This window comes from Phalacrocorax carbo, chromosome 2 (genome assembly GCF_963921805.1).
Source record: "Phalacrocorax carbo chromosome 2, bPhaCar2.1, whole genome shotgun sequence".
In the NCBI taxonomy this organism is placed as follows: Eukaryota; Metazoa; Chordata; class Aves; order Suliformes; family Phalacrocoracidae; genus Phalacrocorax; species Phalacrocorax carbo.
Window position 1 is genome coordinate 13,194,972 of NC_087514.1, and position 23,236 is coordinate 13,218,207.

Here is a 23,236-nt window from a genome sequence, read left to right on the forward strand (position 1 = left end):
CAGTCCCACCACTAAGATGGAAAAAGAGATGAGCGTGAGAGGCAACACTGAGGAAGAAGCTGGCTGCACAAGTGCATGTAGGATTCAGGGAAGGTTTCCCAAAACTATTGGTCCAGACCCATGAATGGTGCAAAACAACTCTTCAGACTGTATTTATGAGACAGCTTGGAAGTCTTTATATTCAGGAAGTAAAGCAACATCTTCCTATTCTTCTCTTCTGTTCTGTTTGCCATTGTCTCTTTGCATGCCTTTCTTCCCCTCTTAGAACACCTGCACCTCTCTTGTCTCTCTGAAATATCAGCTCCTTCTACCCCTTTGAATTCTCACATTGGGCTCCCTCATCATCTCGTCCTCTATATTTCTACCTCTTTCTCTACCCCATAACTTATTCACAACATCTACCTTTGATTACATGCACTTCACAACACTTAAACAATATGTTCCCATTTCCCCCTTTCTGAGAAGGCTTTGCTTAAATGTGTGTCATTTTGAAATAACTCTACTGATTAAAATTGGCTAGAAGATATTTTGGCTGGAACAGGTTGTCCATACTATGCTAGTTGTGTCACTAGCCCTTTCAGTTTTAACAAGCAAAGTGATTCTCCAGTCTTGTGATTAATCATGAGGAATATGTAATGTTTTCTACTCTGAACACCCATTTCTACAACATGAAACATTGTCTGAAATATGTCAAAAAAATTTCTAGCACACAGAGAGGATTTTCAGAAGCTTCACTGCAAAGACGTTGGAGGTAAACTGAGTTGAAGAGAAATGTTCAAGTTATTTCAAGGTTAAAGGAACATCTGTCTACTTACTGCCACAATATAAACCCTGATGAGGACTTTGGTGGAGTGGTTTAGTGGTATCCCTTGCAGGATGCGGGGCTGCCCTCCATCTAGCAAGCTGCCGTCCTCAGGACTTGGGTATATGCAGAAGGAGCCCTGAAATACAGTGTCTTTTATCTCCCTCGAAAACAGATCAAGTACAATATAAAAACAACCCTTTGAATGCAAATTAAATATCATTTGTGCAGCCTGTGCTGCAGCACATACATATACACAACACATTTTGTGGTACCACTCAAAGGGAACACAGGCTTCAGTGCACTAAACATCATCTTTTAAAATGTCTTTGATCTATAACATGGTACTATAATCATATCTACATTATGGCAAGAAGTACTTGCATGCTCTTAGCTCTCAATTTTATTATTTAAAGGACTAACACCTGCAGGTGTTCTAAATCTAGTTTTCTTAGTATTATGATTCTAAAAATAATATTTTGCCCTTAACTGTGTTTGAAAATTGATAATTCCACTGAGTTGGTTTTACAACAGTGTGACTGGAATCCACTGCATTTTTGCAGCCACTATACAACTCATATAAATCAATATGGACTCGGGCTGCTGGGTAGCTCATACTGCCTGAAAGCCAATAGCAAGTAATTTGAACAGAAATTTGCATTGAAAACTAATTGAGGTATCAATGAGTTTAATCAGTTCCTCTACAAAGTGCTTGAAATCTTACTAACATTATTCGTGCTTTGAACTACATTTTCAAATTGCCTAATGGTACCCTGGATCAGGCTGTGCAATTGTTTCCAACCGGAGTAGCTGTAAGGGCCTCCATTGAAATTACTGAAAACTACATATAAGCTGCTGTAACTGATAGTGCAGTAATAAAGTTGCATTAGCGGAATCCAGACAACATAATATATCTCTTCTTCCCCTTCTGTGATTTGAAGCTTTTTTGTAATTCCTTGTTTCTAAACAACAGTGAGCACCTGGTGCCAGAGGTTGCTTTCATCTATCAGATAATGGGAAAGGAAAAATATGACTTGAGATGCAATAGAAGAGATAACTACTTACAACAGACTGTCAATGTATTTTTGTTTGATCTTTGGTATACCTGAAATATGCATGAAGACATAAAGTCTGTAAAATATTACCCATTTAATCAACATTAAAATTTACCTTAAATTTTCCTATTATTCTGTCTTCAGAGTCAGCATGAACTTCATCATTCGATTTTCCTCTTAAGAGCTGGAAAGTTTTCACCCAGTCCTCAAAGTTATTAAATTCACTCTCCAAGTCTCCATCATAAATCTTTGAAGATAGGAGAATGCTTACTTTTTGTGGTGCAGTGAATATATTTATAGCAACTTTCTTATTACAAGATGAGATGACTAGAAATCCATTTTGACTCAAAATAGAGATTTTAATAAACCCAAGGTTTTGCAAAAGTCCTTGAGGAAAAAAAAGTTAATTCCCCACTTAAAACAGCAGCAGTTTTGTCCTTAACCAAAGTCCTAGGGGGAAGGGCCTAGACTAGCGCCATCTCCTAAAAAGTGGAAACAGCAGTTTCAAATTCTCCTTTATTCAGCTACAACCTAATCCAAGCAGTCCTAATCTTTTCAAACCTCTTCATCTCTCCAGTCATTTTACATGACCCATTTTCTTTGAAATCTTTCTGTTGTTATCCAACCAAATCTAATGTAAGCTGAATATTACCTCCCCATCAGGGAGGATGCACAAGCAGTTACAGAAATGCTTTCCATATACTTTTTTAAGTCATTCTTAATAGGTTGTAGTATTTCCAACATGAAATTTGGGATTTCCAACTTCAGTGTTTTACAGGTGAACAACAAAACTGAATTTTCACTTAAGCCTCTCTGGGTGTGTCCAAACTGGTAAATTGAAGGTCTAAGGCCAAGCAGGCCACATCCACCCTATGAGACCCTGGTTTCCTCTGGGCCCCAAGTGCTGGTGTGCATTGTCACTATCATTTTGTGTGTTTTATTGATTTTCAGGTGTCTGAAATAAATGTAAGGAGGGTATTGCTAAACCCAGCTTTGAGTAGCCAGTGAATAACAGCCTTAGCCTCCAGCCTTACTTCTCTCTTACCTGCAGCGTTGCTAGGTTTGAAGTTTCTTTCTGTTTCCTTTTCAGTGTCTTATCCTTCTTCTTTTTGTCTGGATCCTCTTCTATGATCAATGCAATGTGGTCAGAAGTCTGCTTATCTGCAGAGATTTCATGACATCGTGTAGGTTTTGAATTAGCAAAACACATCAAATGCTTCAGATAAGGATGTAAAATACATTTTTAAGATTCCCCTTTGCTCCTTCTTTAGTCATTCTTCCATGGCCAAGCACAGAGTCCTCTCTTTTCCCACCACTCCTCCCAAGCAGAGAGCTGGCATTTTATCCACTCTGTGTCTAACAGTTTTCATGATGAGCTTGGTGGACCAGGGGTGATAGTGTCTTGTATCACTCCTTCCCTGCTGGCCATCTCCCAGAACATCCTTTTCCTTCCACTCTGACTGATCCCAGATGCAAACTAACAGATCTTAACAGCTTTCACATAAAATTTAAGGCCTATTTAAAACTGGAAGCTGCTGTTTAGGCTGACTGGTACTTCAGATGTCAGGTGATTCAAGTCCATCTCTGCTTAATGGCGTCACAAAATAGTGTGAATCTCACCTTGGGAAAGCTCAGAAGTATGAGAAATGGGAGGAGGTGTCTGACCAGCCTCAAGCCAGACTCTGAACACTGAGAGGGGACTTCCCAACAGATAGAGGATGAGCCCTCAAAAATGGCACTGAGATGGTTCAGTTCTTCAGCTGAAATCCGGGTTTTGAGTTTTTGAATACTTCATCTGTGTTTGATATCACTAAATGTTTCAAAATACATATATCTATGTACATGTTATATCAGTGCCATCCTGTATGTATAATGCTATCATTGTAGGTGAAAATATGTAACAAAAATTATCAGAAAAAAATTTTCAAGACCTGAAGTTATCAGTCAAAAACAATATGCCACAACTGAATAGCATGTGGGTGGATGAACACAATGTCAAGTAAATTTCTAATTGTAAGTGAACATCGCATCTTTGTAGAACATTTTCTATCAAAATATTTCCTTGATGTGGACAAGTGACTTTCACTCAGAAACTGAACTCTGACTCATCTCTCAGCAGCCCTGATAATCACTGAAACACCGTCAGCTGCTATTTCCAGAATTCTACCATGTGACATTTAGGTCGTGTCTTCCATCCAGAGCAATACTAACACAGTTTAAAATAGAAATCACCTCAATCACTGGCAAAGTGCAGTCAGCTCTGGCATGGGAAGATGCTATAGTTTAATTCTGAATAGTAGCTCTGTGTAAACAGTAAACATTTTTCTTTCCCAATCTGCTCAAGCAGTCACATTTGTCCAAAAACATTTTTTTTCTAGAGCTCTGTTTGATTGTGGGAGGACACGCTAAGCCATGGAGTATATATGTATGGAGATACATATACATACACACACAGAGAGCATATTTCTGGCCAACTCTTTTAGGTTCTTGTTCTTGTGCAAAAAATTTCTGCTAGAACTTGAGCTAGACACATTGTTTTTCAGCTATGGAAGTAACACACATGACTACAGAGTCTCCTAGCAGAAGCTGTTCCTACATCATTGATCCTGAATTGGATTCAACACTGAGAGAAGTTTCTTTTTCTGAATCTGTTACAAATGCAACCTAAGTTTAGGATAATCTCTACCTTCTACCATTTAGGACTTTGACTTTGCAAATCTTTGTACATGAGATTTGAATGACAGGAAAATCATATTAACCCAACACTGCCTGAGAAGTTTTAACCTACCCACCATCTGATCAGCTGTACAGGAAAGAACCCAGTATACTGACAGTACTCTGCTACCAGACATTAATTTCTGATAGCAAAATAGTAGAGAAGCAAAACATTAGTAGCACAAAACAATAGAAAGATTTAAATAATTTTCTTACCATCTTCAGGGTTTCCCTCACTGGAAAAAATTCCTTTTGACTTTCAAAAGAAAAAGACAATGGACAAACTCATTATAAATGTAATACCAAAAAGGAATCATTCAGCAATAAATCTACTTTTACAACATTGCTCATTCATGACAGTTCTGGGCATGCTGGGTGACTTACCTTTCCCATTTTGAGCACAGAAGCATGGTATTTGGACCACCAGTCAATAACATTTTCAGCTGATTCATCTGCAATTGTTCTTCTTCTTCTCTTTGTTGACCGTCGGGTGGGTTTTTTCATGTCCTACCGAAACATGGGGAAATAACTGTTGAACCCTAGAACTGTTTAAAACTAATCACCTGACTCATGACATCAAGCATGAAGTATGTGAAGAAAATGTCAACCTCCAAGAGCTAAATAAAATGCAATATAAATTAGTGTATCTGTCTTTTATTCCAAAACACTTCATCATGATCATCAGATTATTAAAGCTATCTCTCTATTACCTAATGATGATGCCAAAACTTTGAATGTTTGAGACATTGCCACAGGTGCAAGCCATACAACAGGTAAATCTACAGAGAAATAGATAATGATGTTTTAAGGGATGCAAATATTCAGTTACAAATTGGGTTCTCCATTTAAGTCTGCAAGTATTTTAAGAACTCCCATTACTACTTTATTGCCTTTTAGAAGAAGAAAGAGTCCCAACAATTGCTGCAGTTCAGCTGTTCTCTTCTTACAGAAAGCTAAAATCTGAACCTGAAGATCACCTGCTCATGTGGCAAATCTTACTAACTTTATTCTTGCCTAAAGATAGGCCCCTGTTAAATAGTGTGTTTCATCCTACACCCCTACAGAGAGTTGTCAGCTTGGCTGGGGAGACCAGAGCAAAGATAGATAATTGGGAATGATGGATAGATAAGTAGGAATGATAATTAATATAACACAGATGGCTAAATTACAGGGTTCCCTTTACTACTCTTTTCTTAGTATACCTTGTTGCCATACATTAAAATTGTTCTGTACCAGATGAAGAACCCAGACTGGTGTGTACATCTAGGGAACAAGATGTCCCTGCAGTTTCTTTGACCTCCTAATTGTGAAGGATGCTGGAAACATCTGACCACTGAAATATCAAAGGTTAAAGAAGCATGCTTTATGTAGCTGCAGAAACAGCTTCTGAAATGAAAGTCAGTCCTGCATCCTTTGCTTTTACTGTTGTTAATAAAAAAGGGATTGTGATGGGGGAAACTACAGAGAAAGGAGCATCACGTGCTTCTGAACAAAAAAACAATGTGTACTATCTAGAGCGTATACTGTACTGTAAATGCTATGCTGACCAGAATTGCCTTGTTTTCCTGTGTGATAACACAAGGGGGCTTTCATCCCTGCCTAAATGCCATGGGCACAGAAACAGTCATTCACAGTAAGAGTTTTTCAATTAAGTTAGATCATTCAAGGCCAGGAAAAGCAAAAATCCTACTACTCCAGTGGTACTTGCCACTGAGATGACCATTTAGCACAAAAGGAAAGAAAGGAAGTATTTGTTAATGGAAATAATGAAATTATGTGGGCTCAAAGATGTATTGCTAACTAGTTCTCTCAAGGGGCAGCAAGCTAGCATGAGTGTTAACATCAGTACCCAGAATCTCTAGTCCTGAGATAAGTAAGAGGTTACCATTTTATAAGGGAGGGCTGAAGTCTGGAAGACTGCAACAGAAAGTTAGCTGGCAGCTTCAGCTATACCCACCTTCTGTTTTCTATCTTTCCCTGGTTCAGAGAGAGAGTGCTCTGTTGTTGAGACACTTGTTCTGTGTGTTGCAAGATATGGGTCTGGCTCTACCAGTGTACATTTACCCTGTTCCACCTCAGCGTAGACATGATCAGCTAAAATTGGTTCTTCTCGGGGTAATTCAGCAGGCTGAGATGACTCAGGTGAAGCTGAAATTGAAACTTTGCAAGTTAGGTAAGATTTTGTCAGAAATGCTATCATCATATTTGGTGATCATCAAATGATCATATCATTAAGGGTTTGACTCTACACTCAATACAATAAAGCATATCTCCAAGTACGTGCCTAGTGTTAAGCCTCTGAATAGGTGCTTTGTCTTTTTATCTTTTTATTAGAGGTCAGGATTGGACACTTACCTTTCCCAGTTTCTACAATGTCTAGTCTGTTTGGTGTAGCTTGAGGACCCAGCTGGGCCTTACATAGGAATTGCTTGAGGCAGTTGATGGTGTGCGTTCCAACAAGAGTACTCCTCCCAAATGCTCTCCAGTCAACCACGCAGATACTTAGTGGCGGATGTAAGAGTTCATTTTCAGGCAGCTCCTAGTGGAGAAGGACAGACAACAGCATGAGAATTGCAAGAGAATATAGAATATTTGTTGTGCACAGCAATGAGGCTTTTACTCTTCCTTCCCTTTTCCTCCTCGGCTATTAACATACTCAAAATGCAAAATGCATACAGCATAGGCAATATAGTCTGTCCATGGTTTTCTGCAAAGTCTGGAGAAAGACTTCTTCTTAAGAATACAGAGTGGACTGTACAGACTGCCCTACAGAGTTGAGTCCCATGCTGTCATATATAAGCATCTCTTGTTAGAATAAACTGGGATGATGAGGAACGTTCAGAAGGAATGAACACTGTGTTTGAAGTTGTGAGTCTTAATGCCACTGCTGCTTTGTTGAAGGCTATTAACTATCTGTCTCAGTTTGTCCAACCATGAGATGTGGACACCAGGTGGTTACATGCCTTATAGGATGAATTACAAAGGGGAAAATAGCCCTTTGGACATGTGATGTACAATGGAATCTAAAAATACTGTAGCAACTGTACTTCAGTATCCAGGTTAGTGTTTTGACACCCTTTTGTCTCATAAACTTCTCTCTTGATGCTAGCAACTAGAGCAAATCAAACAGGTTATTTTTTTCTGATGCTGACCTTCATCCACTGAAAGTGCTAGTTCTTATAACCCAGCCAACAGGTGATAATTAAATTTCCAGTCCTTAACAGCAAGTGTTACAATATGAAAAGGTCCAGAGCTCATAAGCCAGAAATGATCAATCCCCTTAATAGCCCATTAACATACAAAGGAAAATTAAAATACTGAAAGAAAATAAAGGAAACTGAGCAATACCCTGCAAAATGGGAAAGGAGGAGGAAAAAGTACTAAAAATATCTGTTATCTGCCAACAAGTTCCAACCTCTCAGTAAAAATCTGATTGCAATGCATTTCCTTGCCTACTTGGGACATAACATGGGGAACATAATCTTTTATCATACAGTTGTAGCAGAAGTCTTTTAAAGCATCTTCATTTAAAGCATCTTCAAAAGAACTGATATTCCTTGGTATTTAATCAAGACAGAGAGGAAATTATTTCACAAAAAATGAAGGAAATTAGTAATTAACAGCTTGCCTAACCAGAGGACAGACAGGCAAGGAGCAGCATGCTGTACGCACCACTTCAAACCAGTCTGCAAGGCCAACGAAATTGGGGTTTTTCTTGTAGCTCTGGATAACAGAGGATTTCACTCCTTTTCCTGCACATTCAATGAGAACCTGGGGGCGATCTACAGAAAGGAGCTGGACTTTCTTCATCTCTCTAACACCCCAGAACAGGACCTGTGGTGGACAGAAAGAGAAACATTGGTAGCCTGCAGAGACCCCTCAATCTGGGGAAAGCCACCACTGGGATCCCAGCACCTTGTGTACCTTTTGGAATGCAGGAAAAAATGCAAACAACTTAAATCTGATATCAAATAACTATCAGGATTATGGTGGAAGTTAAAGCAATTCATAACATCCAACTGTTATCAGGAAGCTATTGCCAACTGCAAGCCATAATAATCATGTTTGCAAAAGTTGTCTTTTCAGCAGGGCAAGGGGACCATCCATCTGAACAGCAGGGGCTTGGTTTGTTTAAAATGTCAGAGCAGTTGAAGGAGCGAACAAATCCCATATGAGCAGAGGTGATTAATAGAGGTTTGCCAGCTGAGGTACCCCTCAGGTCTGCAATGGATGGCAGGAGGTCTTCAAGCAGCTTTGCTTCAAAGGACTGTGCTCCTGGTCTGGAGGACAAGAAGGAGTTTGGGTCTGTAGAAAAAAATGGGTCTTTATACAGCACACATTGGGGGGCCCTGAAGGAGAGGGCTGGGGCGGTGAGAAATGGTTACATTATGGTTGGTGAAAGGTGCTGTGAGTCTCACGAAAGTGAAATGAAGACTGGAACCGAAAGGGAGCTTGGGGGGCTTTGTGAACAACTTGAATGCTGGCAGGACTGGGGATTTGTGTTAGTCAGGGAGTAGCAAAGGGTGCTGGAGGGTCCTGAGGATCGGTAAGATCTTACTTTGTTGCTGGAGGCTCCTGGTTAAAATTGGGGCACACTTCTGCAGTGACAATGTCTCCAAGGTCTTTTCCACCAGTGTGAGATATAGTCTATAATATCTTAACAAAAATAGTTGTGTTATATTCATTCTGTGTCGTTTCCTTGCTGGATACCCTCCAGAGTTCATATTTCACTATATATGCATGCACTTCAGCTATAAACCTGTTCTTGTAGCAATTTCACTGTCTGGATCTGGATGCAATTTCCCCAGTTTTAAGCTGCCCAAGGTATCAGACTGAGAAGTGGAACTGTCCTAGGCTCCCTCCAAAACCAAGGGAGATAGAGATGCACTTCCAAAACATAATTTAATATATTTAAGATGTGAATCACTCTTGGAGGGGTCTGCTCTGCTCAGGTGTCCAAACAGGAAGCCTACAGTCAGGATGGTTCTAAGCTGGGTGCCTTAGAGCTGGTTGGGATGAATGTCACAGCAGTATAAGATAGAAAATTCACAAGCAGTGCAAAGCAATTGTACTGCAAGGGCAGTGGGAAGGCCTTCATAGCACAATACTTAGAGGAACACCTAAGTTTAAGAATTTAAGTTGTCCCTCTAGTGTCAGCAGAGTAGTTCATGGCTTATTTATCTTGCAGGGTTTGGTGTAAAAAAAAATACTGCTAACAAAAATTCTTTCCTATGTACAGAGAACAAGAATTTTACTAAATGATAGAGCAGAGCTAACAGTTGTTCTCTCCTTTTCAGCAGCTCTATTGCTTGATCTTTAAAGCCAAAGCCGGAACTGCTTTTGGGCTCCTGAACAAGTATTTCTGGGGAAGGGCCACCAGTTTGTGCAAGCAGGGTCTGACTTGGCACAGCAAAATTGGCAAGTAAGCTGCTGGTGTGTAGGCTGCAGGATGAGTGACAGGGAGTGGTGAGGCTGGGCAGCATCCAGGCATTACACTGACATTAAAGGCTGCCACATTTCCCTGCTTTCTAACATAAAGGGACTTTGGGTCCAAATGGGAGCTGACTGCTCACAGATGCAAGAGAGGGTGGGAGAGAAGGTGCAAACATTTGTATGCAAGCAGGTCACATCGCTTGGCTGAAGTTTGGGACCCAGAAAAAGCCTGGGAGGTGACTGATGTAGAACTTCACCTCCAGTGAGGTCAGCTGCATGGGGAAGCTCTCCATCTCCTGCAGAAACTTCCCTGGCTGCACAGAGCGCAGGTCCATCAGCCATGTTCTGCCACAGGAGCAGTCCTTTGCCAGCAGGTCAGGACTGAGACATAGCTTTTTCTGGCCTCAGGTGGAAGCAAATGCCCAGCCTCTGAGAATCAATTTGTTTGGAGCTTACCACATATATTTTGGCATCCGTATGCTATTTTTACATGATTCTTATTCATCAGGATTTTAAAATCATCATCCCTTACTGTTACAGTTCAGTAAGAGAATAAAAGAAGATGACATCTGGAAATGGAAACATTCTAAGTAACTCACCTCCACTCTGTACTTGCTTAAAACAGGCCGGATGTTAGCTGGGACTGGGTAAATCTGGCCAACATCTGGTGGATCCAATGGGGGAAGTCTGTCTGGATCTGACTCAGGAATCTGAAAAATCAAGCAGTCATAACTTAGGCTTTTTTTTTTTTTAATAAAACCAGTATTACACGTATCTGTGAATGGTACATGGAACACATCAATTTAATTCAGTTTTACAAGACCTGTTGCAGAGCAAACAGGTTATGCTGTGAGAGGAATGTGACCTGGATTGTTATCTGTCATGCTGTGATGCTAAAACATTTGGCAGGAAGAGTATTCAATAGATTGGGTTTATGCACCTTTCTGAAAAAAAGTCTCCTTTGCCCCAGCAGGACGGAGTCTGCCCTAAAGACATGCGTGTGCTAAGGCATGGTAATTCTATTTGTTAAAAATGGAAAGCATGGTAATTCTATTTAACAAAAATCCTGCACAAAATTGCTTAGAGGATTTTCATAGGAAAATTCTAGATCTGATTTTAGTTAAAAAAGGCTGGTGAACAGAGAGTACACATCAGCTAAATCGCACATTTGCCAGACAGACATAATGCTCTTCAGCCACTATGAAATAGAAGCCCTGCATTATTGCATGCTGTCAGTGTATGAGAACTTGCAAATCACATCTCCAGTGTTAGGGCTTGGTCTTCTCTGTGCAACTACTAAAATCTTGTGGCAGGCGGCTCTTAAGCTCTTTGTGTGTGATTGCACATAATCCTGGCCCACGTTCAGGAGCTTATTTGGGCGTGCAGGACTGCCCTGTGCTAGGTGGGTGGGAGGAGAGCACACTCCACCATGGCTCCGAGGCTTGACCATCTCTTTGCCTCTTGCTGCGCTCCAGGCTCTGCTGCCTGTTTGGTTCACCATCTGTGGGAAAGCTCCCTGGCTTCATTTCCCAATTGCTTCCTAATTTTCAACAGTGTGTTATTTATGGCCTTCTCAGTCACATGCAGGGCAGGTCTGAAGCCTGAGCTGATTTAGCAAATTTCTACATAAAACCGTTGAAGCCAGGACCGATGATAACTCCTACTAGAAACTCAGTTCGTGATATCAGAGAACAGTAGGAACACAGGTTTCACAGGTGAGCTAACAACCTGCAGACAGAGCTCTCCTCAGCTTTCACATCAAGTACAGTACCTGAAGTGTACGGTACGTATGGCTTCCAGGAAAAAGAAACACAACTTTTTGAGTGCTTCAGTGTTCCTAAGCTAACTTGCCACTGTTGAAAGGTGAAGCAGCTGAGGTACAGCTCTCAAAGGACCTGTAAAGTTGAAGTCTTCTGCTTCTTTTAACTAGGCCATCTGTCTGTTGTCTGCATTTATGTACACTTGTGTGGGAGTTTAATTAGCATAAGGGATAAAGGGTATGTTGCCTAGTACCTTGTGGGTGAAGTAGGAGATGGGTGGAAAACATATCTTCTAGCATAGCACCCGCAGCATATGTAAGTATTCACATAATTAACAGCAATAATTCACATGCACGTTTACTTCCTTTTATCAGTAAAAAGCCTAAGCAATTCATTTAATAGATTTTGTGGAACTTGAGGACAGAGATGTAGGTCTAGTTTTGCTGTTCCCCAGTGTATCTGGTTTCTATCGGCCACCTCTGTGATGCAGTTTAAAAAGCCAAACAGAAACACACAACTTTGTGAACAATATCTGCCTGTCTAGAAGTCCACCTGTTTAGCTTTAATTATATCCAGAGCTTCCAACACTATATTAACTGTCATTAAATGCTCAAAAAAATTGCCCAGTAATAGAATAACTGGTACTTTAAATAAAACAAGAGGCAAAGACTACCTGAACTAGATCACATACCAGGTGTAATGTCCCTTCACACAGTTCACATCTCAGGGATCCACTTCCATTGCATTATCTGACTTGGGTACTGATGATAGGTGATCAACACAAATATATTAATCTGCATGATACAGTGATTTATGCATATGTAATTTCTGAACTAAGCTATTTATTTAAATTTTTTTAAAACTAGAACATACGTAACTATTTGTGTCTCCTCTTACATCTGTGAGAAGGGATTTGTTCTAAAGGACATGGCTTAGAAGAGGAAGGCTGGTGAGATCTCTCATTCGAGGGCAGAACTGCCTCATAAAGAGTTTTATTAAACGGCACTCCAGGACTGCAAAACCAAAGACTGATATCAAATCATGCTAGCCTGGATCTTCTCTTTTGTTCTTTTTAAGTGTTGCAGTTCACTGAACAGTTTGATATATTGCAAAGTCCCCAGTGTTCCAAAATCTAACAACCACTAGTGGAGTTGAGAGTGTTTCTTTACTACACGGTGAAACTCTGTTAATTTCAGTGAAATTAGCTTGGTATAACTCAGAAAGGACTTTGCTTCATGGTCACACTGAAACTGCACAGAACAAGAGGTGAAAAATCTAACACTCAAACAACAGTAGAGGAAAATATCCACAAAGTGTGTTTGCAAGGGGATTTTGCTCTTTTGATTAAAAAAACCAAACAAACAAAAAAAAAGGCCCACCAAAACAAAACAGTAAATCCTGAGCCCACTTTGAGTAAAACCAATACTCCTAATATTCATTAGTCTGTATTTTTTTAGTGTGTTATTTTTCTAATTGCCAAGATCTTTAGTTATAAGAATAATTTTATCCCTCCAGCAATACCCAGCATAATAGCATTCATTTTGAGAAAGAAGCATTCACTTCTTACACAACATTTCTTCAGCTGAACAAAACGGTACCTGCAGATCAGAGTTATTGAGCACAGTATGTCATGGGAAAGGTTATAGGCTCAGAATGAGAATAAATCGGTGATGAGAGATTTTTGTTTCCATCCTCATGCAGAGCATCATCAGGAAGCCCCTGATGTTGGAAGAAGCCACCAGCACACTGGCTCTGGGAATGCTTTGAAGCCTGCCAGATGTTTATATATATATTTTTAAATTTCTTTAATGTCCATATTGTTATTATCTGCCATCTGAGATGCTCTAGAGTGTTGTCACTGAGAAGAATAATAAAGAGCATGAAAACAAGGAGGGCAGGGTCTTTACTTACAGTTCTTGTCAACATTCTAGAGAAGTCTTAGGGGTACATTTGGATATATCCCAGAAGCAGTGCTGCTTCCTTTGTCCCAAAAGATGGCAAAAAAAATACAATGCCCTCTTCGTTCACCAAAAAGTGGATTTCAAGAAAAAAGTGGTAAAATTATGACCAAGGTACTAGATTCTATCCCTAGGTACCCACCATAATGAGGAAATGTTCCACATGGTGACATATTTAAGGCTTTCACTGAGAACATAATTAGCCCATCATGCTTAAAAGCCTGTTTTATCCTGGCAATTTCTCCAAAACTTTTCACAGAGTTCCACTTTTTTCCCATTTCAGATTTCAGAACAAACTGCTGTAGGTTTTCAGCAGAGAGGTTTCCTCCAGCTGGTGGTTCTGCAAATTTCACTGGAACTCCCTGAAATCCCAGGCACCATACACCCCATCGATGCATCTGCTGGACTAGTCCCAGAGGTATGCTGAATTTGCTTTGTGTCTAACAGTTGGAAACCAGTGTAATATTTCTCTTAATATATTAGGGGCATCTGAAAACTGAGACTCCCTAATCCAATCCTTATTATTCACCACTCCCTTTTTCTAAGAGAGGAAGTAGTGCTGAGACCTCCAGGGTTGCTAAAATCAGGGCCATGTGCTACTCCAAAGAACAACTCGTTGCAATGGCAGTGGTATTTTCACAGTTGTTTCTCAGGCCAAAGCCTAATTTAGGGCAGGGCAAGTGATGGGCAAATGAGGCTCAGAGCATGCGAGGGCTGGTGGTGGTGTGAGCATGGGCAGTGGCTCTGTTACCCTGGTAAGGTGGAGGCAGTGATGGAGGTTGCATGGGGACTATGAGGACCAACACTAAGATCCTATTTCAGTTGCAGTTCCCACTAATTCAAGAGGGTGATGGGCCTTGATGCCACAGCTGCTTTTGTAAGCCCAGGGTGTAAAAGTATAACCATCCAGAAAGTCTAGTTTACCTCCAGAAGCTCAAAGGTAGCCAGAAGGTCTCCTCCTGAAAGATTTCCACAATACACTGGGTGGTAAGAAAGTTTAGGTGGTTGATACTTTTGATGAGCAAGTGTCACCACAGGGGCAGCCACTGTAGACCCAATATATTCTGCTTTACCCTAAATAAAGGAGAATATAGATGTCAAATCCATTTGAATTTCACAGCTGTTACAGGAGCCAAAACGATGCAGACCTTAGTATTTGTGAAAAAAAACCCAAACACCTTCTCCTGAAGTAAACAGCAAAGCAAAATGCAAGGCAGCTATGAAAATGGAGGAGTTGAGTATTTAGTACTTCTTCAAAGCATCCAAAGTTTCTGAGCTCTACATTGAACCAATGAGACTGTGTCAGAGTTTGCATGGTCAGAGCTAAATCCATGTCTCCCCAGCCTTAGACACAATATTTACACTTGTGTGCAAGGGAGGTGGGGGCAAGGTGCTTCTGATTTCGCTAAGCCAGTCTATGGGAGCAAGAACCACTTGGGAAAAAACAAGGCCACAGCATTGCAAGGTCATAAAGTGAGTCTCAGGGCTCACTTTCAGATGTTAAACTGCAAACCACTGTAAGAATGAGCTCTATTCGGCAAGGTCATACATTTAATGCCTATTCAGTGACACAGCTTTGCTTTCACACTGGCAGTAAGATGTAAGAGTCCAGGTTTTTACTAAGAAGGATTTTGAGTTTACCACTGCATCATCGTCATACAGCTCGATGACAATCTCTGGTGGGAACTGAGCAATCTCCTCTCTGTCGCCGTGAAGCACAATGCTGTTGAAAAGCAGCATCTGGTTCCAGGTGGGGGATAACGTCTGAGAAATGATCTAATGAAAAAGATGAAATGTTTAATGAGCTATGAACTTCTTGATTGGGAGTTCTTCAGCTGATCTGCTGGTGACATCCTTTCCCACAGCCTGAATAATTCCTTCTTTGAGACACCTTATTTTTCAGCAGCTATTCCCAGCCAGAAGAAAATTATTCTTTCACTTTTAGGCCAGTATCTCTGGTGTCTTCATTTCCCTGTTTTCCTCACAGAGCCCTCACAGGCATATAATACAAGATCACCAGTCTGGCAGACAAAGCTCAATATTAAATTTAGAGGAAAGCTGTTGGTTTAGGAAAGCATGTGCATGCCCAATGCTATTAAAATAAAGCCTTTGTCCTAAACCAAGGCCAGTTTTCACTTCTCCAGGGTACATTTTTTTCAATCTTTTTTTTACTTCAGTGTAATGACACATGACACTTTATTTAAAAAAAAAAAAAAAGAAGAAAAAGATATTTTAATGAATTGCTCATAACAAATCAATAGTTTTTAATTTGTTGTAATTTGGCTTATGTGGATGCTTATAGCATTTCATCATACACAATGTTTTAACTGTCTTGGCAGGACAAATATTTAACAAAGATAACATTTAAAGAGGAAAAATACACCAACTGCAAAATGACTCATAACCTGCTATTGTTCTTTCAAATGGAAATAAGGCTCTTGACTACAGTTTATTGGTACTTGGCTGACAGTCTTCTGAAAACATGCAAGTCATTGGTTGCAATATTTTATTCAAGCAGTGAATAAACTTAACACTTCTATGCCTATAAAATGCTATATTTCCTGGGCTAAACTCTACTTTCCTGAATCTGGTGCATCTAAACACATTCATTGGCTTCATTCATCAACTTTTTTTAGAAGTTACAATCACATTACAGGAAAAAAATCAGTTCGTATCCTTGAGGCAAAACCAGCACTGTCACCTATGACTTAGAGCAGAGTTTTTTGCTTCCTGCTCCCTTAGGCGTGTGCTACAGAACTCGATTCCTAAGAAAAGAGGGTGTCAGAGGAATGTTAGAATTAATCAAATTAAAACAGTCTTCTGTGGAGTTTTTTTGGGGGAGGGATTGGATGGGGGAGTTAAGCACTTTTTCTGAAGCAAGACCATGTTTGGCCCATCAAATTCTGCTTGTGGCATGGGTTTCAGAACTTTGAGTCCCATTTTAAGTCTAGGGTAGTTATAGAGGTCTCAGGACCTCTGAAAGTCAGTCCTCATATTCTGTGAGGGACCATCCTCCTGCTCATTTTCTGAGCTGTACTTCAACCCTTCTTGCTGGAGCTCTGTAGAAGTTCCCCTTCCTCTCTAGAGGCTCCATCAAATGTCCATAGGAGACCATTTGCTCCCTGGATATACCTGAGGAAGAGGTCTCACATCTCCCTATGGACACATTTTTGCAGCATTTAAGTGATGCAGAAAGTCTCACACCTCTCTGTTTTCAGCTCATTTCAACTTTGCCACTCTAAAACCACCAGTGTGCTTTGCTGAATTCCATCGCAAAGAGCCATGCTGGCTCACATGGCTAAAGAAGCCACATAAAGGCCTTTACTCTTTGGTCAATCATTGCATGCATAGACTATGGGAAAAAAGAACTATGTGGGTTCATCTTCATGCAAGCAATAACAACAGCCCAAAATTAAAACATACAGAAAAAGATCTAGAGAAAGGTAATTCACTTGCTTCAAAGGCCCAGCAGTCCCAGGGGATCTAACAACTGAAAGAGATAAAATAAACTAGTACTACTGCACCTCATTTTATAATAGTGGGTTACACTTAAACTCCTGCCTCGCTTGCAGAGGATTGTCAGGAGTTGCCCTTTAACAGCAGGCATCTGATTTTTTCCTGCAAGGTACCTCCTTGCAAAACCAAAAATTTTTCTTTTTATTGCTTACTTGGAAAAAAAATGTGTTTTCTTTTACTGAAAGAGACTTTGGAACTTACCTTCGTGGTCTGGCAGTGTGATGTGAAAGTTACTTTTGCAAAAGGATCGGAAAGTCCAGTGCTGTCAGCTGCAATGAGTCCCCTTGCCTGATACATGTGGGCTCTTAGCTGGAAGAAGTGCGGAGCTAAATCATTGCAAAGAAAACAGTAATGTCAGCTTCATGGAAATGGTGCAGCAGTTTTTATCTCCCATCACTAGGTGTTCAACACAGTAGCTTCATCAGGAGAACTGAAAGATGTTTCCCCATTATGAGGAGATAGACACAGGGAACAGAAATTGCAGGAGAACAGATCCTTCCTTTCCCTGACATATGCAAAGTGTCGGTGGCAGGACTGATGACTTGGCAAAAAAACCAGCCTTTTCTGATCAAAAGATGCTAAGCCTTGATCATCTTAGAACAGTTACTTTAAACAGAAGTTTTGCAGTCCTTTGAATTAGGGTTTTTGAGGTCATGTTTTTCTTACAAGCCCTTTTAATTGCTAATATGGAGAAGAAATAATGCCTTACTTTTATACAGCAGGCAGGCAGATGAGGGCACCATGGTGTGCCCTGAGCTGGTGTTGGATAGTATTTTGGTCTCATATCCTACAGGTAAATTCTCCATGATGCTATGGGCAAAGCTGGCAGGTCCAAGCCATAGGTAGATATCCACCTTTGCCTGCACAGTCCAGCCCAGCGGGCGCTTGCCTGGTAACTGAAGAAAAAAAATCCACTCATCACCAACAAGTTCAAGAGACATGGCTGGATGCTGAGTCCTACCAAGCCAGAGTGAAATAAAGGAGCATTCACTAAGCTGATATAATGAAAAATAGCATTTCTCCACAGTGAGTGGCCCTAAGACCCATTTAGCATGAGGAAATTCTGTGATTCTTAGGGAAGAAATGAGTAGTTTTTGTGGTTGAAAGTCTATGTAAATGGTGTACTGGCTAATATGCAGAGGTTTGCGCAGACAGCTAATAGCTGCAAGCATATCAGTGCTGGCTGGTACCTTGCTTTTCCCAGACTTTAGCCCACTTTACATTTCATACAGTTTTGCTGGTCTCCAATAGTTAGTCCTGTGTAATATTAAAAATATTACCCCACTGGGTGGGTCAGAAAACGTATTCCAATATAAAACATTACTAATCTTGACAAACAATACTATTATTTCCTTCCTCTCCACTCCCACTTCATCTAGCTCTGCTAAGATCAGTGCTTAGTATTATCTGTTCTTAAGGTAATTCTTGATATCGAAGGGGGTGGAGAGTTAATCATGGTATTTTTTGTTTATGCAGGCAAATAGTACTGTGCTTAACAAGTACCTATGGCAACTATCAGGAGCTTATATATTTCTATCTGCTCTTTAGCTGTGTTTTATGGGAGTGCTCCCAGCAGGTCCAGGTGAGAAACCACTAAAAAGTCCTTATACGAAGTTACTATTGTCTCAAGTGTTTGGGCTTTTCCTGCTGGCCATAGTAACAATTAAATTGCATAATATCCCTGTGCCAGGTACTACCAATCACTCTGCCTTTGTAGGAGTATATTCACTAAGACTTTCCTTCAGGATGAATAATCCCATAACAATACTTAGACATATATTGCGCAAACCTACACACATTTAAATAGCAAGCATAAATAATTGCGTATTACCTCTGTGTACCTAGGTTTCCTTGTTACATGTGTTGTTGTGTGCTGATCTCTTACCAATCTCCTCCCATCTCTCATGTGCTGCATTCTGATGTCTTTGCCAGTAAAGAGGCTGTACCTCTTCTATCTGTTTATGTGTATATCTATAGATAAACAATGCTATAAACTTGCCATAACAAGTAGTGAGAGAATTAATTACTCAGACACCAAAAGCCTGGCAACAATACAGTGCTTAAAGAAGGATAAGCATAAATATAAGAAGTAAATGTTAATAGATGGCAGATATAAATGTGTACACATTTTTAGTATATGACTATATTTATATATTTAAATATACTATATTTAATATATTAAAGATAAGCCTGTAAAATAAATCCCTGTAAGAAATGTGAATACTGAATGTTCCCCAGGCATTACCAGTGTTAGCAGAGCACCCCAGACTTACTTTCAGGAAATGAGTCTTAATCTTCCCACAGTCCTTGCCTCTCTGCTCTTTCGCTGGGGAGTAGAGTATGTTTTTTGCTGGGACTCTTGCATATGCAACTCTCTTGTTGCTGCTGAGCATCCAGATGAACACATCAGGTACCGTATTCTGTGGCTGTTAAATGACAAGGAATATTGAACTAAAACTGAATGCTTTCTATGAGCTACCACCATTACTTTTTGTTAAAACACTCTATACCAAAAGCTGATTCCCTCATGGCTCCTGTGGAGTGCATATGTGCATCCAGAATAAAAGAGGCTGTCACTTCATGCTTTGCAGTCCAAACCTGCATTCCTAAGCACAGCTGAAAGTAAAGAGCTTTGTAGAGTGACTATGGAGCACCCAGTCTATAAATTGTTCCAGGAGAAACTAAAACTAAAAATCTGGGTACGACTGTCTCAGGAAATAACTTATCCACAGACTGCTTAAGCTGAAAGTAGCTACCATGGAAATACCATCAACTTCATCCATACCAGCAAAGCAAAAAGGATCAGGGCCAAACCGAAGCATTGTCACACAGTCACCTGTGCTGTGTGAAGATGCTCCATGGCACGGCCTTGCCCTGCCCCAAATAACATTTCCCCAAGGAAAGCCTGAGTATGGTTTGAAGCAAAGACCAGCCCAGGGGCTGTTCCCAAGAGGCACTGTGAGCAATGTCACTCTGTTTTGGGAAGGAAAAGAATTTGGGCACAGGATGCGAACCATGCCAGGCTGTGAACCATGCCAGGCTCTGTCACTTGCTCTCTGAGCCAGGGAATAACCATAGTCCTGTTTAGTTTGCTAGCACAGACTGCTCTCAAAGAGACAGTATTCCACTGGATGGATTTTGGCCTGGCCAAATATGGCTGTTCTGCCGTTATTACAGAATCACAGAATAGTAGGGATTAGAAGGGACCTCTGCAGATCATCTCATCCAACCGCCCTGCTTCAACAGGGACACCCAGAGCAGGGGGCACAGGAACGTGTCCAGGCGGGTGTTGAATATTTCCAGAGAAGGAGACTCCATAACCATTCTGGGCAGCCTGTGCCCCTGCTCTGTCACCCTCAAAGTAAATAAGTTTTTCCTCATATTGAGGTGGAACTTCCTGTGTTCCAACTTGTGCCCATTGCCCCTTGGCCTGTTGTTGGGCACTAATTAAAAGAACCTAGTCCCATCCTCTTGACACCCATCCCCCAGATATTTATAAGCATTGATAAGATCCCCCCTCATTCTTCTCTTCTCCAGGCTGAACAAACCCAGGTCTCTCAGCCTTTCCTCATAAGAGAGACGCTCCATCCCCCTGATCATCTTCGTAGCTCTCCGCTGAACTCTTTCCAGTAGTTCCTGTCTTTCTTGAACTGGGGAGCCCAGAATGGGACAGAGTACTCCATATATGGTCTTACTAGGGCAGTAGGGGGGGAGGATAACCTCCCTTGATCTGCTGGCCACACTCCTTTTAATGCAGCCCAGGATATTGTTGGCCTTCTTGGCCACAAGGGCACATTGCTGGCTCATGGTCAGCTTGTTGTCCACCAGCACTCCCAGGACCTTCTCAACAGAGCTGCTTTCCAGCAGGTCAACACCCAACCCGTACTAGTGCATGGGGTTGTTCCTCCCCAGGTGCAGGACCTTGCACTTGCTCTTGTTGAATTTCATGGGTCTCCCTTCGGCCCAGCTCTCCAGCCTGTCCAGGTCTCGCTGGGTGGCAGCACAGCCTTCTGGTGTATCAGCCACTCCTCCCAGCTTGGTATCATCAGCAAACTTGCTGAGGTTACACTCTATCCCATCATCCAGGTCATTGATGAATATATTAAACAGGACTGGACCCAGCACAGACTCCTGGGGAACACCCCTAGTTACCAGATTCTGCACCATTGATCACAACGCTCTGAGCTCTGCCATTCAGCCAGTTCTCTATCCACCTCACTGTCCACCCATCTAACCCACACTTCCTAAGCTTGCCTATGAGGATGCTATAGGAGACACTGTTGAAAGCCTTGCTGAAGTCAAAATAAACAACATCCACTGCTCTTCCTTCATCTACACAGCTATCCATGCCATCACAGAAGGCTATCAGGTTGGTCAAGCATGATCTTTGCTTGGTGAATCCAAGTTGACTACTTCTGATAAACTTCTTTTCCTCTACATGCCTAGAGATGACCTCCAGAATGAACTGTTCCATCACCTTTCCATAGATGGAGGTGAAGCTACTGGCCTACAGTTCCTGGGTTCTCCTTCTTGCCCTTTTTAAAGACTGGAATGGATTGGCTACCCTCCAGTCCTCAGGCACCTCTCCTGTCCTCCATGACCTTTGAAAGATGATGGACAGTGACTTAGCAACAGCATCCGCCAGCTCCCTCGGCACTCGTGGGTGCATCCCATCATGACAAGTGGATTTGTGAGGGTCCAGTTTGCCTAAATGATCTCTAACCCAATCCTCCACAACCAAAGGAAAGTCTTCCTTTTCTCATATTTTCTTAGGCTTAATAATATGTCTAAGCAGTAGCTGTACAGTGAAGTATATTACAGAGAACACATAGCTCATACCAGTCCAAATCACAATCACAGGTGGAGACATGAATTCAGATCAGAAAGCGGTCTGTCTCCAAACCACTAGGACACATATGGGATGACCTTGTGGTTTAAAAAAAAAAAAAGGAAGAAAAAAATTCTCTGTACTGCATCCTCTCCATACTACATAGCCCAGCATTTTCTACCCCAGGCTGTTAACAGCTCTGTTTAATGCAAAACATGATTGGGCCCAGATATCCAAAGAAGAACTTTTTGGATAACCAGGCCAGGAGTTATTATTCACATGGGATTATGTAAATCAACGTCAAACCCTGTATTTAAAATTCAGCTGAATTTCCATGTGGATTACCTCATCAACCAAGAATCGAATTTTATCTATAAAGCTCTGAGTCTCATGCATCATTTTATCCAGTGGGATCTTCTTTTTCTGCTGCTGAACAATCCCCTTGGCATCACTGGCCATTGCTTCCTGCAGTCAGGAAAGACAATATGTATTTTTTATGCATTATCAAGTAGTCTGAACTGGACCCAGGAGGAGAAAAGTTGAAAGAAGAAGATGGAGACACTTGGTTCAAGGTAACAGTTACCTTCTTTGTCACAACAGAAGGTGATCAACAATTGGGAGCTGAATAACATAAAATGCAAATGTCCCCCATTTTCTCTTTGTTTGTATCTGTACTGCATGTATGGAAGTCCCAAGAGACATGTGATTACCACCTAGAATTATCAGGCCTTGGTCCTGACAGAAGTCACAACCAAATTCTGTGGTACAAACAGTAAATAAAGCTAACAAACATTCAGACAACCTCCACACAGTTTGGTTTCTTCTTACTGGTTCCCTGGAGGAGATGACTAGGTCCAGGAATATCAAATGCCAGACTTTACTAGTCTTGTAGTTCTGCCCTACCACAGTAATTAAACATCTAACAGCAGTGTTAATTTGGTATTTTTCCACTGAACTCAGCGTCATCCCATTTTAAGATGCCTGGAAAATAAAAATCAGCTTATTATAATGTCTTAATCATATTTTTATACATGTTCTGAATTATTTTAGGGCATCTTACAACCCTTTATATTAAGAACAGTGGGGTTTAGTTTTAAAAATGCTCTTGGATATGACATTCATATTAATTACAAAGCATTTGAGTATGGTGAACTCAAATAGAAATTAAA

At 40.9% G+C, this 23,236-nt stretch overlaps 1 protein-coding gene across 1 annotated transcript in view; it reads right to left on the minus strand.

Moving 5' to 3' along the window:
* Positions 1–23,236, minus strand: part of FER1L6 (fer-1 like family member 6) — a 70,563-nt gene that overhangs the window by 19,093 nt on the left and 28,234 nt on the right. The window contains exons 17-31 of the mRNA XM_064441750.1: positions 22,413–22,532; positions 19,513–19,665; positions 17,949–18,135; positions 17,441–17,565; positions 15,365–15,499; positions 14,648–14,797; positions 10,605–10,715; positions 8,245–8,406; positions 6,928–7,111; positions 6,530–6,720; positions 4,957–5,079; positions 4,789–4,828; positions 2,903–3,018; positions 1,973–2,104; positions 816–941 (exon numbers count right to left, since the gene is read on the minus strand). Of these exons, the coding sequence (XP_064297820.1) occupies positions 816–941; positions 1,973–2,104; positions 2,903–3,018; positions 4,789–4,828; positions 4,957–5,079; positions 6,530–6,720; positions 6,928–7,111; positions 8,245–8,406; positions 10,605–10,715; positions 14,648–14,797; positions 15,365–15,499; positions 17,441–17,565; positions 17,949–18,135; positions 19,513–19,665; positions 22,413–22,532 (2,055 nt within the window). The remainder of the gene's footprint in view (positions 1–815; positions 942–1,972; positions 2,105–2,902; positions 3,019–4,788; positions 4,829–4,956; positions 5,080–6,529; positions 6,721–6,927; positions 7,112–8,244; positions 8,407–10,604; positions 10,716–14,647; positions 14,798–15,364; positions 15,500–17,440; positions 17,566–17,948; positions 18,136–19,512; positions 19,666–22,412; positions 22,533–23,236) is intronic.